The sequence below is a fragment of the Monodelphis domestica genome, chromosome 2, assembly GCF_027887165.1.
Source record: "Monodelphis domestica isolate mMonDom1 chromosome 2, mMonDom1.pri, whole genome shotgun sequence".
NCBI classification, from domain to species: Eukaryota; Metazoa; Chordata; class Mammalia; order Didelphimorphia; family Didelphidae; genus Monodelphis; species Monodelphis domestica.
In genome coordinates, this window is record NC_077228.1 from 163,061,441 (window position 1) to 163,074,591 (window position 13,151).

General features: G+C 39.7%; 1 protein-coding gene across 4 annotated transcripts in view; it reads left to right on the forward strand.

The window, feature by feature from the left end:
- The first annotated feature begins 317 nt into the window (after window positions 1–317).
- TRIM67 (tripartite motif containing 67) overlaps window positions 318–13,151 on the forward strand; it is a 91,046-nt gene continuing 78,212 nt past the window's right edge. The window contains exons 1-2 of one of the 4 annotated variants that reach the window (XM_056816148.1): window positions 318–1,778; window positions 2,212–3,319. In XM_056816148.1, coding sequence (XP_056672126.1) covers window positions 2,264–3,319 — 1,056 coding nt within the window. In that variant the 5' untranslated portion in view covers window positions 318–1,778; window positions 2,212–2,263. Of the gene's footprint in view, window positions 1,779–2,071; window positions 3,320–13,151 lie in introns of those variants that run through there. The other 3 variants (XM_056816146.1, XM_056816147.1, XM_056816149.1) reach the window with 3 other exon arrangements.

A 13,151-nucleotide genomic window follows, 5' to 3' on the forward strand; every position in this document is an offset into this window, starting at 1 on the left:
CACGGTGCTTAGATTCATGATTGTTGAATTTAATTGTATGAAGTCCCTTAAAAGCACACCCCTTTTTTCTCTTTTTATAGCAAATGCATCAAAACAAACTGGAAGAAGATAAGCAATGAATAAAACAGAAATTTCAAATGTCAGATCTCGCCCTCCTTAATTAATCCACAGAAATATTTCTTTTTTTAAACATTGAAGTGAGGTTTTGAAAAAGATACGGTCTGCCTATTCTCATTTTCAGATGTCCCTCTTCCCCTAGACGACCTGCATTTGTGAAAAGCCAAAGGGGAAAGGGGCGGGGTTGCAGACAGAGGCCTGGGATGCCATAATGATAGCTGAAGAAACTGATTCTTTTTTCTGCTGACGAGTCGGAATAGCACAACCACCTTCGTCACTGACGCTAAGGTATTGATGATTTAGTTGCTGTGTACAATTACTGCCTTTTATAGCCTTTTGTTGCTGCATACCCAGGAGTAATGGGAAGGAAGGAATTGTAGTATTTAAATATTTTTTCTGATTCATGCTACTGAGAAACTTCCGTAGGCAGACTGCTTCCTATTTGTGATATCTTCCCTTCTGTCTGCACCACAATCCATAGAAATTCGAGAGATTTGCAGAGCAGACTGAGATTCGAGGGTTGCGTGGGTAGTTGTTCCCGCCGCTAGTGGCTTGCATTTGAGAGTATGATGAATTTTCCATTCACAAAACTTACAATACTGCTCCTTGCTCCCCTCTGGACGCCTTCTGGCTCACCCTCACCCCTCTCCACCACAGTCTATGCCTGTTCCTCAGGACTTAATTCCTGACTATGGTACGTACTAATTTAGTGTTTTCTTACATTTCACTGGTCATTGGGATTTCATCCCTTTTAACCCTGAAACCTACGCTATCTACAAGGCTAGCCTACGTTATCAGGCCATGGCTCAGAGACAATGTGTATAAGAGAGATAAAACGGCTAACATTAAATACTTTAATAAACCTTCATCTTTTGGTTTAATGCTGTCCGACATTTTGTGACCAACGTTTTAACTCCATCAGAGATTTTAAAAAGAATCCCTCAACCCACGTCTCCAATACATTGTTAAGCTACAGATTTTTGTAAGCCCTATTTTTCATCAATTGTTTATTTTGGAGGAGGACAGAAGGCGAGAAAGGAGGTGTGGGGATGATGGGAGGACTGGGCGGTGCTCTTTCCAAAATGTGCTCTCACTCTAAATAATGGATTGTTATTTGTAAAGATCCAATTTCCACGAATCCCTTTAAATTTTCCCTTTGCCCTGCCGGCCGCCGTGAGAAGCAGGCACTTATTTGCTAAGCAGATTCTCCTTTCCCTTCCCCCCTCCCTGTTACGTTCTGCTATGAAAATTACAACTCCACAGCTCACCAGCACCTCGATCAGGAGGGAGGAGGCAGAAGGGTGGGGGGAATTCCCGAGCAATCTGGGATCACGCCCTCAGCCTGCGGGCTGCCATCCTAGACTAAACCAAGGTCAGAGGCACTTCGGGAGCAGCAGTGGAAAACCAAGATACCTAGACTAGCCTAGCCTGGGATTGACGGTAACAACAGTGACAGCCGCAGCAACCCTATGAGGCGTAGCCGGATCTTCCCCGCCCTGGCAGCGCTCTATCAGTCTGTAATAGCAGCAGCAGAAGCAGCGGTTCCTCCCGCCGCCCACCTCCCAGACTGCGCCTTGTTCATCTCAGAAGGATACAGGCATTTTCTCCTAATCGGGCGCTGTCCAACAGGGTCCTGGTGCTGAATCCAGCTCTGCCTCAAGGCAAGTCTAACTCTCTATCTTCCACTTCTCCGTGAAGGGGCCCTGGACAGCTTACCTACAGGAATCAAGGGGTTGCAGCAATAGAGGGAGAGAGAGGAAAGACAGGCTACTCGCTCCCCTAGCTCAGGTTTTGAGAAGAGAGCTCTGCAACTCAGGGCGGCGCTCTTGCTGATTCATCATATAATACTTCGAGGCTTTTACCGGGGGGGGGGGGGGGGGGGTTGAGGGGGGGAACAGTAAGGAACTCACTCCAGGCCCGGGGTTGAAAGTAGCCGAGTGCTGGAGCCCTAGGTGTAAAGGCGGTCACAGCAAAAGAATAGAAAGAAGTGTTCACCACAAAGTGGGGGCGGGGTAGGAAACCATGCCTCTTTGATGTCAGTTACCTTCGTGGCTTCACCGTCCTAATCACTATCCCGCCCCCTTCAACTCCCAGGGTTTCGAGTCTTCCCGCCAGCCTCTGAGCAACCCACTCCACCCGAGCCGCGATGGAAGAGGAGCTGAAGTGCCCAGTGTGCGGGTCCCTGTTCCGAGAACCCATCATCTTGCCCTGTTCCCACAACGTTTGCTTGCCCTGTGCCCGCACCATCGCTGTACAGACTCCAGACAGCGAGCAACACCTGCCTCCACCACTCTTACACACTCGGGCCCCGTCGTTGCCTACCGGCTCAGCTGCAGGTCCTCCACCAGAATATGAACCTGGGAACGGACCTGCATGTGCTGGTGGAGGTACCGGCAGTGGCGGCGGCGGCAGCGGCGGTGTAGGTGGTGTCGTTGGGGGAGGGGATCATGCTGACAAGCTGAGCCTACATAGCGAGACGGACAGCGGTTATGGCTCCTACACTCCCAGTCTTAAATCCCCTAATGGAGTGCGGGTACTACCCATGGTGCCCGCACCTCCGGGCTCCTCAGCCGCAGCTGCCCGCGGCGCAGCCTGCTCCTCCCTGTCCTCTTCTTCCTCCAGCTCTATCACCTGCCCTCAGTGCCACCGCAGCGCCTCTTTGGACCACCGCGGCCTCCGTGGCTTCCAGCGCAACCGGCTGCTGGAGGCCATTGTACATCGCTATCAACAGAGCCGGGGGTCCGGGACTGGAACAACGGCAGCAGCTGCCGTTGCCCATTGCCAGCTCTGCGACCGCACCCCTCCAGAGCCAGCAGCCACGCTCTGTGAGCAATGCGATGTACTTTATTGCTCTGCCTGCCAGATCAAATGCCATCCATCCAGAGGACCATTTGCCAAGCACCGCTTGGTGCAACCACCGCCGCCACAACCAGCGGCCTCTACACCTCTAGGTGCTACCCAAGGAGCCCCCAGCGGCAGCGGTGGCAGCAGTAGCAGCAGCAGCAAAAGCCCAGGCCCTGGGGCTGGAGCAGCAGGAGGCACCGGGGTCCGTAAATTTCCTACCTGCACAGATCATGAACTGGAGAACTATAGTATGTACTGTGTGAGCTGTCGTACTCCTGTCTGCTACCAATGTCTGGAGGAGGGCCGACACAGCAAGCATGAAGTCAAACCTCTAGGGGCCATGTGGAAACTGCACAAGGTGAGCAGCAAGTGGAAATATCTTAGGGTCAAATGTATAGTTGAGAGATAGACAGTTGTGAAAAGGAGAGGTCTGAAGGTGTGGAAGGTTGGTAGTTAACCCTGAAATGAATTTCTCCATTTACTTCTTACAAGAATGCAATAGTAAGAAGTGTGAACAAAAATTCATAGTCTTTTCAGAAAACTAGTTCAAGAAGAGGTCTTTTTGCACCCAAAATCTAATCCCCAACTTCCTGTGATGTTAACCTAATAGCAAGATCTTCCTTAGGTCACAGGAAAGTTCCCCAAATAGCACCAAGAAAATGCCTAATTTCTTCTTGCCTCCATGGGGGAAAAAATATTCCTTGGCTCTTCCTCAAACTCCAGGCTTATTGGGCTAACTCCTTTTCCTACATGTAGAATATCCTCTCCAACTTGCTGCCTTTGTATTCTATCTTAAACTTGCATTCTGCATTTCATTACTGCTAGTAAATTTCTTCTCCTAGAATCTCTAAAAAGCCATTCTCTTATGAGTCTTGGAAAACCATGTGTCACAACCAGTACTATACTGAAATTTGAATGCCTAATCCTTGTTTCAGTAGGCTGTTTCTCAAATACTACTCATTTCTTTTCTTTAAAAAGAAAATCCTTTCCTTCTGTATTAGCATCAATTCTAAGACAAAAGAGTGGAAAATTGAGATTAAGTGACTTGTTGGGGTCACATAGCTAGGAAATGTCTCAGGTCAAATTTGAACCCCGGTCCTCCCAACTCTAGACCTGGTGCTCTATCCACTCTGCTGCCCAGCTGCCCCTCATCACCATTTCTTTTTTCTTGAATTCCTGGACAATATGAGGCAAAGACTGAGTTGAAGAGGACCATGCAGGGTGTGCTGCTTAAATAAGAGGATAGCTAATCCCCTGCTGACTTTCTAGAGACTCCTACTTGGCTATGTGTGGCTCCCATAACATAAAGATAAAAAGAAAGAATACCTTGTGCAAAAACACTCCAGATATCTAATGGGAGAGGATCAAATGTTTTAGTCAATGATGAACTCAAGAAATGTCATTGTTCAAATCTTACCTCAGACTCTTCCTAACTGTGTGACCCTGGGCAAGTTAACCTAGCCCTTGCCCTTCTTCTGTCTTAGAATTGATACTAAAATAGAAAGTAAGAGTTTATATTTAAAAAAACTCTCAAATTTTCTTATTTATTTTAAAAACTAATTCAAATGCCACTTTTCCAGAAACTCTTCCTTGATTATCCTATTGGTAATGACCTACTGTTCATGATTCACATAGCATTCTATTTTTTTAATTGTCTAATTCAGTATGATACAGAATGAAATTCTATCTATTATAGTTTGTATCTCAACCTACTATATAATAAGTTCTATGAGGGCAGTAACCATATCTTACCTGAATTTTTATTTTCTCTAAGTATAGTACAGTGCTTGGTACATAGTAGGTATGCTTAATAAATGTCTTTTGAATAAATTAAGACTAGCCAAGGAATGCCTGTTTCTTCTTCTTCTGAAAAAAAAAATGTGACCAGATGTCTAGCATTTAATAAAGAGCAAGACTTTCTCCAGTTTTCTACTCCAAATCCCATGACCAACCTTGACAAACTTGTGTTTAGGATTTGTTGAGTCAGGTCAGTCAACATTTGAGCTCCTGGTTGTATATCCATTAATTGCATTTTCAGATAATACAAGTAATCTATTATACAATTATATTCTTATGCTAAACATCCTAAACCATGTTTAGAAGCATTTACCTAAGTTCTCACATGAATGTTTTCCAAATGTATTACATCTGGAATGAAGTAAGAAAGATATAAATTTAAAATGAAAGAAAACAAATCAGTCAAAATCATTGTCATCCAGAGAACTAGAAATGAAACAATGTCTTCTTCTGTGTTTCAGAAGCAGTAACATATTTATTAAATTGAAGTATACATAGAAACTTACATTTTAAAGGACCTCAAAATCCACCATTTCATTTATGCCAGAATAACAATTGCTTCTCTATCATACCTAACAAGGAGTCATCTATCTTTTGTTGAAGTCCTTCAAATTGCCCTCTCCACTTTTGGATAATGTTTAAATGTTATTTTCTCCCTTAATGAACCCTAAATTTGCTGCTTTGCAATTCAATGCTCCTTTGAGACCAAGCAAAATAAATCATAACCTTCATGGCCCATGACAGACTTTCAAATACTTGAAGATCATGTCTCTCTTGTGTTTCTTCTTATCTAGGTTAAATATCCCCAGTTCTTCAAATAATTCTCATGTAGCATGATCCTTAACTACTCTGGTGGTCATATTTTGGTTGCTTCATAGTTTATCAATGTCTTTCCAACAGTATGATAATGAGGGGAGAGGGTGCAGTGAAATTATTACCTCCTTAATCTTGAACACTATGCTTTTCAATTCAACCTAAGATTTTTGAAGCTTTTTTTGTTTCCCATATCACATATTGACTCTTATTGAGTTTAAAGCCCATAAAACACACATAGATAATAAAATCAGATAGAACTCAAAGGCCATCTAATCTAACCCTATCATAATGAAGAACATAAGGCCTTGAAAGATTAAGTGACTTGCTCAAGATCACACAGGGAATAAATATTAGAAATGAGATTTGAACCAATATCCACTCACTCTAGAACCAGAATTCTTTCTACTATAACAGACTACCTGCCCTATACATTTTCAGATGAACTGCCTCTTTCCTAATGTTATGGTTGTAGAATTAACTTTTTGCACCCAAATGTAAGACTTTACATTTATCTCTTAATTAGTTTCCCCTTACTTGATTTGATTCAGAGCAGTGATTTATCCTAAGATCATTGGAGATCTTGTTTCTGTTACCTAATCTGTTAGTTATCCCTTCCAGCTTTGTGCCACCTTGAAATTTGAAAAAAAAATATGATTTATGTTTTAATCCAAGTTATTGATAAAAAGTGTTAAAGAAAACAGGGCCAACCATAGATCCTTGAGGCCTGCATCTAAAGAATTCCTTGAAATTGTTATAAAAATGAGTATTTCTTATGTCATCAACCTTTCAACTAGTTCTGAACCCACCTAACTAGCTTCTTGGCTCCATCTCTCCATCTTTTAGACAAGAATAATACTCTTGTTTTTGTCATCCTTTAGGATGACAAAAACCTTAAGGATCTTTGTTGAATACTTCCCTATATATGGGTTAACTATACATTGACATTCCCAAAGATCTAATGATAGTGTCAGACATATAGATAACCACAGGTCAGAAACAAGAATGCTTCTTTAGGTCAATTAACCTAGGGAACAAAGGGAAGAGCTAGCCAGAAGTTTTAGCAGGCTTATCTAACTTGTCCTAAAATAACTTTCTATTGGGTATAATATCTATACTAAACTACATAGCATTTGTATTTTAGCAGAATACTTCACAGTAATTGGTTACTAATGACTACTTTCTAATTACTAATTTGTCTGAACTGATCTTCTTGTCTTCATTTTACTTGCATATTTTATTTGGTTTAGACAGCAACTTTTATTTGTCCTGCAAATAGGGTTAAAAAATCCGTGGGTGCTGCTGAGTAGCACTGGCATGGGAAACAGGCACCTGAAAGGCAGAGAGGCATATTAAAGGAAGAATGAGAGAGGAGAAAGACATAATATGGAAATGGGGGAAAAAAACAAAAAGGGGGGGAAGAGAAAAGAAGAGAAAGGAAAAAAGTGAGTTAGAGGAAGGAGTAGAATAGAGAATAAGGAGTCAAATGAAAAGGAATGAGTTACATATGATCAGGAATAGTTGAATCTACCAATGATTATAAGATTTTGGCATATATTTATCTTCTTGAAGTCAAGTAGTTAAAACTCTCTTCTCCATATTATAAATAAGAAACAATAAGCAAATAAAATTATGATCAGATGACATGTGATTAGGTACATAGATTTCATAGATTTAGTAACCCAGGAAATAGGAGTTCTAAAATATAACATGTGTTAGAGAGTGTAAAATTCACATCCTCTTCTAAGAATGGGGGCAGAGGGGAATGGGTGGAACAGGAGAAGTGATCAAAATAGTTACGCTTTTCAAAGACTTCAGGCTCTATAAATGAACTATGAATAATTTCTTAAGACATGGTTTGAAGGGCTTCTATATCTTGGAGAAAACTATTTCAAAATCCTATCTCAGTTTCCCTATCAAATACATAGATTTGATAGCTCCTATTTTCCTGATGGAACTATGAGGACAAGGAAAAATACTTTTTAAATCTGAGTAAGAAAATGCTGTCATACTGTTCAGTACATTGAGGAGCTATTCCCATCAATACAAATATCCCTCCCACTAATGTAGATCACAAGTACATTGCATATCAGTAAAATGTTTTCATAAATTACTGTGGCCAAAATAAATTCAGTACCTGGTGGCCGGCCTTGTGAAAATTAACTTTGATACATGCTTGGATGGCTGATATATGGTCCTTTGTGATATCCATAAAAATATTTCCATTTTGATAAATCTTCCAGAGCTTAAGTTCTTCTTTAAAAAAGAGTCCAAGATGGGTGTCAGCTAGGTGACTCAGTGTGTGAGAGCCAGGCCTAGAGATAGGAGGTCCTGGGTTCAAATCTGGCCTCAGACACTTCCTAGCTGTGTGACCCTGGGCAAGTCACTTGACCCCCATTGACTAGCCCTTGCCACTCTTCTGCCTTGGAACCCATATATAGTATTGATTTTGAGACAGAAGGTAAGGATTAAAAAAAAGAAAGAAAAAGAACACTATCCACATCTAGAGAAAGAACTGTGAGAATAGAAACGCAGAAGAAAAACATATGATGTATCATGTAGCTAAGTAGGGATATGATTAGGGTTTAGATGTTGAGATCACTCTACTGCAAATATGAATAACATGGAAATAGGTTTTGAACAATTTTATATGGATAACCCAGTGGAACTGCTTGTCATCTCTGGGAGGGGGAGGGAAAGAAGGGGCAGAATCATGAATCATCTAACTATGGAAAAATATTCTAAATTTAAAAAAAAATGTAAAGAGGCAGAGGTCACTTCCATAGGATGAAGCTCTTGACAGTGTAGGAAATGATGCCTTGATTCCTTATCTACTGCCTCATGGAGGTGATTCATCACTCTAAACAGAAATAGGGGTCCTATTAATTGCAGTAGCAAACACATGCCTTTTCTATAATGAGAAATTGTTGCAGAACTCTTTTGACAGTTGCTTTTATTTATTTTGTATGTAAGTATACTTAACTTAGCTGTTAAAATGCATACCAGAGACTGAATTCCAAAATTCCAAAAAACTGAATTTTTTAGAAAAATTTAGTTTCCTGTGGTAGGCTCCAGCTCCTTCAATATAGCTTTATAAAAACACTGGAATCACTACTAAAACTAAATTTAGTTAGCCCATATCTGCATTCTATAAGTTTATGGGGAGGAAGGCTGAAACCATGGCATTCCTCAATTATGTCATAGAAAACTTTTCATCAGGCTCTGGTTTAGATACTACTCAAGTTTCATTGACTTTGTCTCTGAGCAGTATAATCCTGAGGTTACAGATGAGACTCATAGTTGGCACTTTGTATCTATTTTGAGGAAAGATAGATTTGCACATTTTCTAGAGGAGTGGGAAATGCTGCTGATCTCAACAAACACCTTTGCACATGATTCCCTTGGAAGAGGTTTAACAGTTCCAGTGAACACTTCTGACTTGAAGAAGATTAAAATAGCAAAAAATAGGAATGAAGGGCCAAGCCACTTCAGAAGGCATTTGGACAAGGAACCCCACTTTTATGTTGTTAAGGAGTAGCACTGATTTATTCTTTCAACAAACATTTAATGTTTACTATAAGCCAGATGCCCTAATAGGTATTAGACATACAGACACAAAAAATTCCTAACTTCAAGGAATTTGCATTCTAATTGGAGAGAAGGGTGGAGAGGGAGAAGATGGGTGCATAGAAACCAATAAAAACAACATACAAAGTGATTTTTCATCAGCCCCAAAATAGCACTATGAACCAAAAGGGCCAAGGTGAGGCACTTAGTTACTTCCAGAACAATCATGCTATTCCACAGAATATCACAAATTCCTTGACATGTTGTCTGAGCCTCTGGGTAGAAGTAATTTGACCCTGAATTGAAAGAGGTAGAAACAGGTTTCTGAAACATTTACAAAATTCTAGATAAATGCTTCTTTCAGAGCTCTTTGGAATATGTTGAGTATAACAGATGGTTTCTTTTTTAAATTGTCATCTCACAGCCCTAAGACTGCTGCTCCCAGTGAGCCAGCACAGATACAAAGGAGTATATGTCCTAGAAAAGCAGAGTCTAGAGAGAAAGAGCCTTTGCCACAGACTTTTTTTTTGATACTATGCCCAAGGGCATTTGGCCTCTGCACTCCTGTTGCTTCCTCTGTGAAAAGGGATGTAGTAAGAATCTTTAAAGCCGTAGGGAAAACTATTATATGCTACAATGATGGTATTAATTTGTACCTGGATTCCTGGGTTTACCAGTGCTTGGTCAGACTCCAAGGAGCCATGTAAAAGTTCCTTCCATAAGCAAAATTATTGCCTGGCAGCATCTGCAGGTCTTACAGGCCTATGTAAAAATTGAAATTTTAGACACACACAGCAAAGGGTGTTTCTCAGGGAAAGAAGACACATTCATTATACACTTTTGCTTAGGGATTTAGAATTTCATCCCGCTCCAATGATTGCTTCACATTACCTTAAACATCAGCTGTACTATATCATTAGCTAAAAACCTGTCTGAGCTTTCAGAGTATGTGGCTGTGTATGTAGATCTAAGGCTAGTGAATTTTTCTTTCAACTGAGAGCTTGAATAAGTGTGAAGTTGATTTTTTTTACCAACTTTGAGGTTTCTGGGAAGCAAAGTGCTCAAAGTAGCTTCTGTTCAATCTGTTAGTGACTGAAAGTTAAAGATAAATTAGCTAAAGATGTGCTGAATAGTTCAGACTATGGGTTAAGTTACAATATTTCTTTTCATTTCTTTCCTTTTCCTTTTCTTTGTTCCTTCTTTTTTTGGTTTCTCTTTCTATTTTTCTTCCTTTCTCTCTCTTTCTTCTTAACTGCACCTCTCTTTCAAGGTACCATAACTCTTCCCTTGCTGCATGGTTCACAAGTCCTCTAAGTCATATTTGTGGCGGTCAATGAATTGTGCAAAAGTATTTTTATTCTCTTGTAGAGAGGGAAATTCTGGAATCAGCTGCATACAACCATATCTGTACCTTAATACAGCTGGAAACCAGAGAGATCACCTAGTCCAGCTCCTCTTAATTCATCAAAAATATTTATTAAGCATCTCTTATATGTCAGGCATAGCACTCTATTTACTATGCATTTTGTAGAAAGGTGGTATTTGAGTTGTATCTTGAAGTAAGACAGAGATTCTAAAAGGCAGAGCTAATGACCACATTCTAGACATGCAAGATAGCCGATGCAAAGGAAAAAGATGAAGTATTATTTGTGAAGAAGAGAGAGACCAGTTCTAGATCTCAGAACACTGAAGATAAAATAATGTATAATGAGACTGGGAAAAAATGAATTGAGGACAGTTTGCAAAAACTATACATAGGAGTTTTATTCTTTTTCACAGAGACAATAGGGAGCCACTGGAATTTCTTGAGTATGGAAGTGTCATGTTCAGATCTGCACTTAAGGAATTTAATCACTTTCATAGTAGCAATGTGGAAGATGGACTGAAGTGGGAAGAGACATGAATCAGGGAGATCAACCAAGTAATCACTGTAATAATCTAGGCAAGTGATGCTTAGGGTCCTAACCAAAATGGTAGCAATATGGATAGAAAGAAGAGGCTGGATTAATTAAATGTTAAATAAATAAAAATTTTAAATAATAAATTAAATTAAGAAATATGAATTGGCAAAGGATAGAATAGCTGGGATCAAAGAAAGTAAGAAGTTGAGGAAAATGTCAAATCAACAAAAAATGTAGAAGAATAATGTCTTCAACAGAAATGGAAAAGTCTGCAAAAAGAGTGGGTGTAGGAAGAAAGATAATGTTATATTTTGAACATATTAAGTTATAAATATCTCTATAACATTCAGTTTAAAATGTCCAATTAGCAAATGGTGATATGAAATGACCCTCAGAGGATTTGGGGACTTAATATCTAGATCTAGCATGAAGATGCAATATTTAAAGGGATTGTTGAGGATTGAAGAGGGACAGGAGATAAAGAAGGTTTTGTAACAGGGAATGGAGGGGTTGAAGGGAGAGAGGGAATATGGCTGTAGGTGAGGTAAAAGGAGAGAGATACCCCTGCTGAGAGGCTATCTTTGAAAATTGAAGTTCCTGAGAAATGGGCCACCTATGATAGCCTGAGGAGATGTCTTCTCTATTAATTGATGTTGAAGATACCCCAGAGCAGGTAAGCATGAACCCCCTTGAGGGACAAGCCTCCCCCAGACCAAGGTTACCTGGCAGAGGTCTGATAAGGACCATTTAGGGTAGAATGGTTGTCCTTGAGTTCAGCTCTCTCTGTATCCCCCTGAAATAATAGTTCTCCTCTTATCTGACTGTGGTTTATTTAAATAAAGATGATTTTTAATAACAAATTTAGATTGGGGAGGTATCAGGGAAGAGGGAATTTGGATTTCCCTAGATTGGGTTTGAGTCTCTCTCAGCTTTTGAGCTGAGGCCAGGCCTTGCAGGCTTGTAGAGGGATTCTTTTATTCCTATCTAAGCTAACCTGCGTTAGTTTTCTTAAGTTCAAAGTCTTAGCAGTAGATAACAAGAGGAAGAAAAGGTTCTGATCTTCAGAGCTGATTAGACCTATCTCTTCAGGCTGACCCCCCTAAAGACCAGTCTTACAGTTCAAACAGCTCCCTTAAATCCTTTTGTTCGATGACACGATCACAGGAATCCAGGTAGAGCACACAGTTGGGAAAATCAGGAATAGAGGTACTTCTATCCAGAGATAGGGAGAGAGAGCACTCCTTCTAGTCTGAGGGCCAGGAAAGAGAATCCTCGAGACTAACTGTCACTCTCTCAGTTCCCCTTCCCCCCCACCAACTGTCATTCTTGTTAATATCTTCTCTCTAACATTCCAAATGCTGTTTGTTCCACCTGAGTGGCAGAAAGTCCAAAACTTGCTTCAGTTTTCCTTTCCATAATCATCCCCTTTTTTTGTTGTGACCTTCCCAAGGCCATTTATTTTTATCATAATTACCAACCTACTAAATCTAATTTCTAACTATTCCCCCCAAAATAATAAACTCCTCTCAATTACTCTATCACTATTCTATGCTAACTATACCTACTCTAAGGAATTCTTTGCAGGAAAGTTTGGGTAAGGGTAGTTTTAGGGTTTTAAAATAAATTCAGTATAATAAATGTTTGAACAAAAACCATTAGAAAGAAATTTGAATCTTAGTGCTAATACTACTCACTCTTGCTAAGGTGAACTAATACAAACATTTTTCCTATTTTAACTATATATAATTAATTGCAAACTATTTTATCTATATATATATATTTCCATTAAAAACAATTTCAGCATCAGCTTTACAACAATTAAAAGTTTACTATCTGCAAATGCAGCTTAAGTCTATTTCTAAGTATAATTAACTGTCTATGCTATATTTAAATTAACTTTCTCCTAATCTATTTCCTACTTATTATAACTATTCCATGAATCCCTACTCTAATCTACAACCTAATTTTATGTCCAACATATACACATGCTATGCTAAATATTTACACTCTATCACTGTTACTAACCTAATTATAGTATATACATTATTTGTAGAGATTATTTTCATATAATACAATAATATACATAGTTACCTAATCTTGATATCAGTCAAA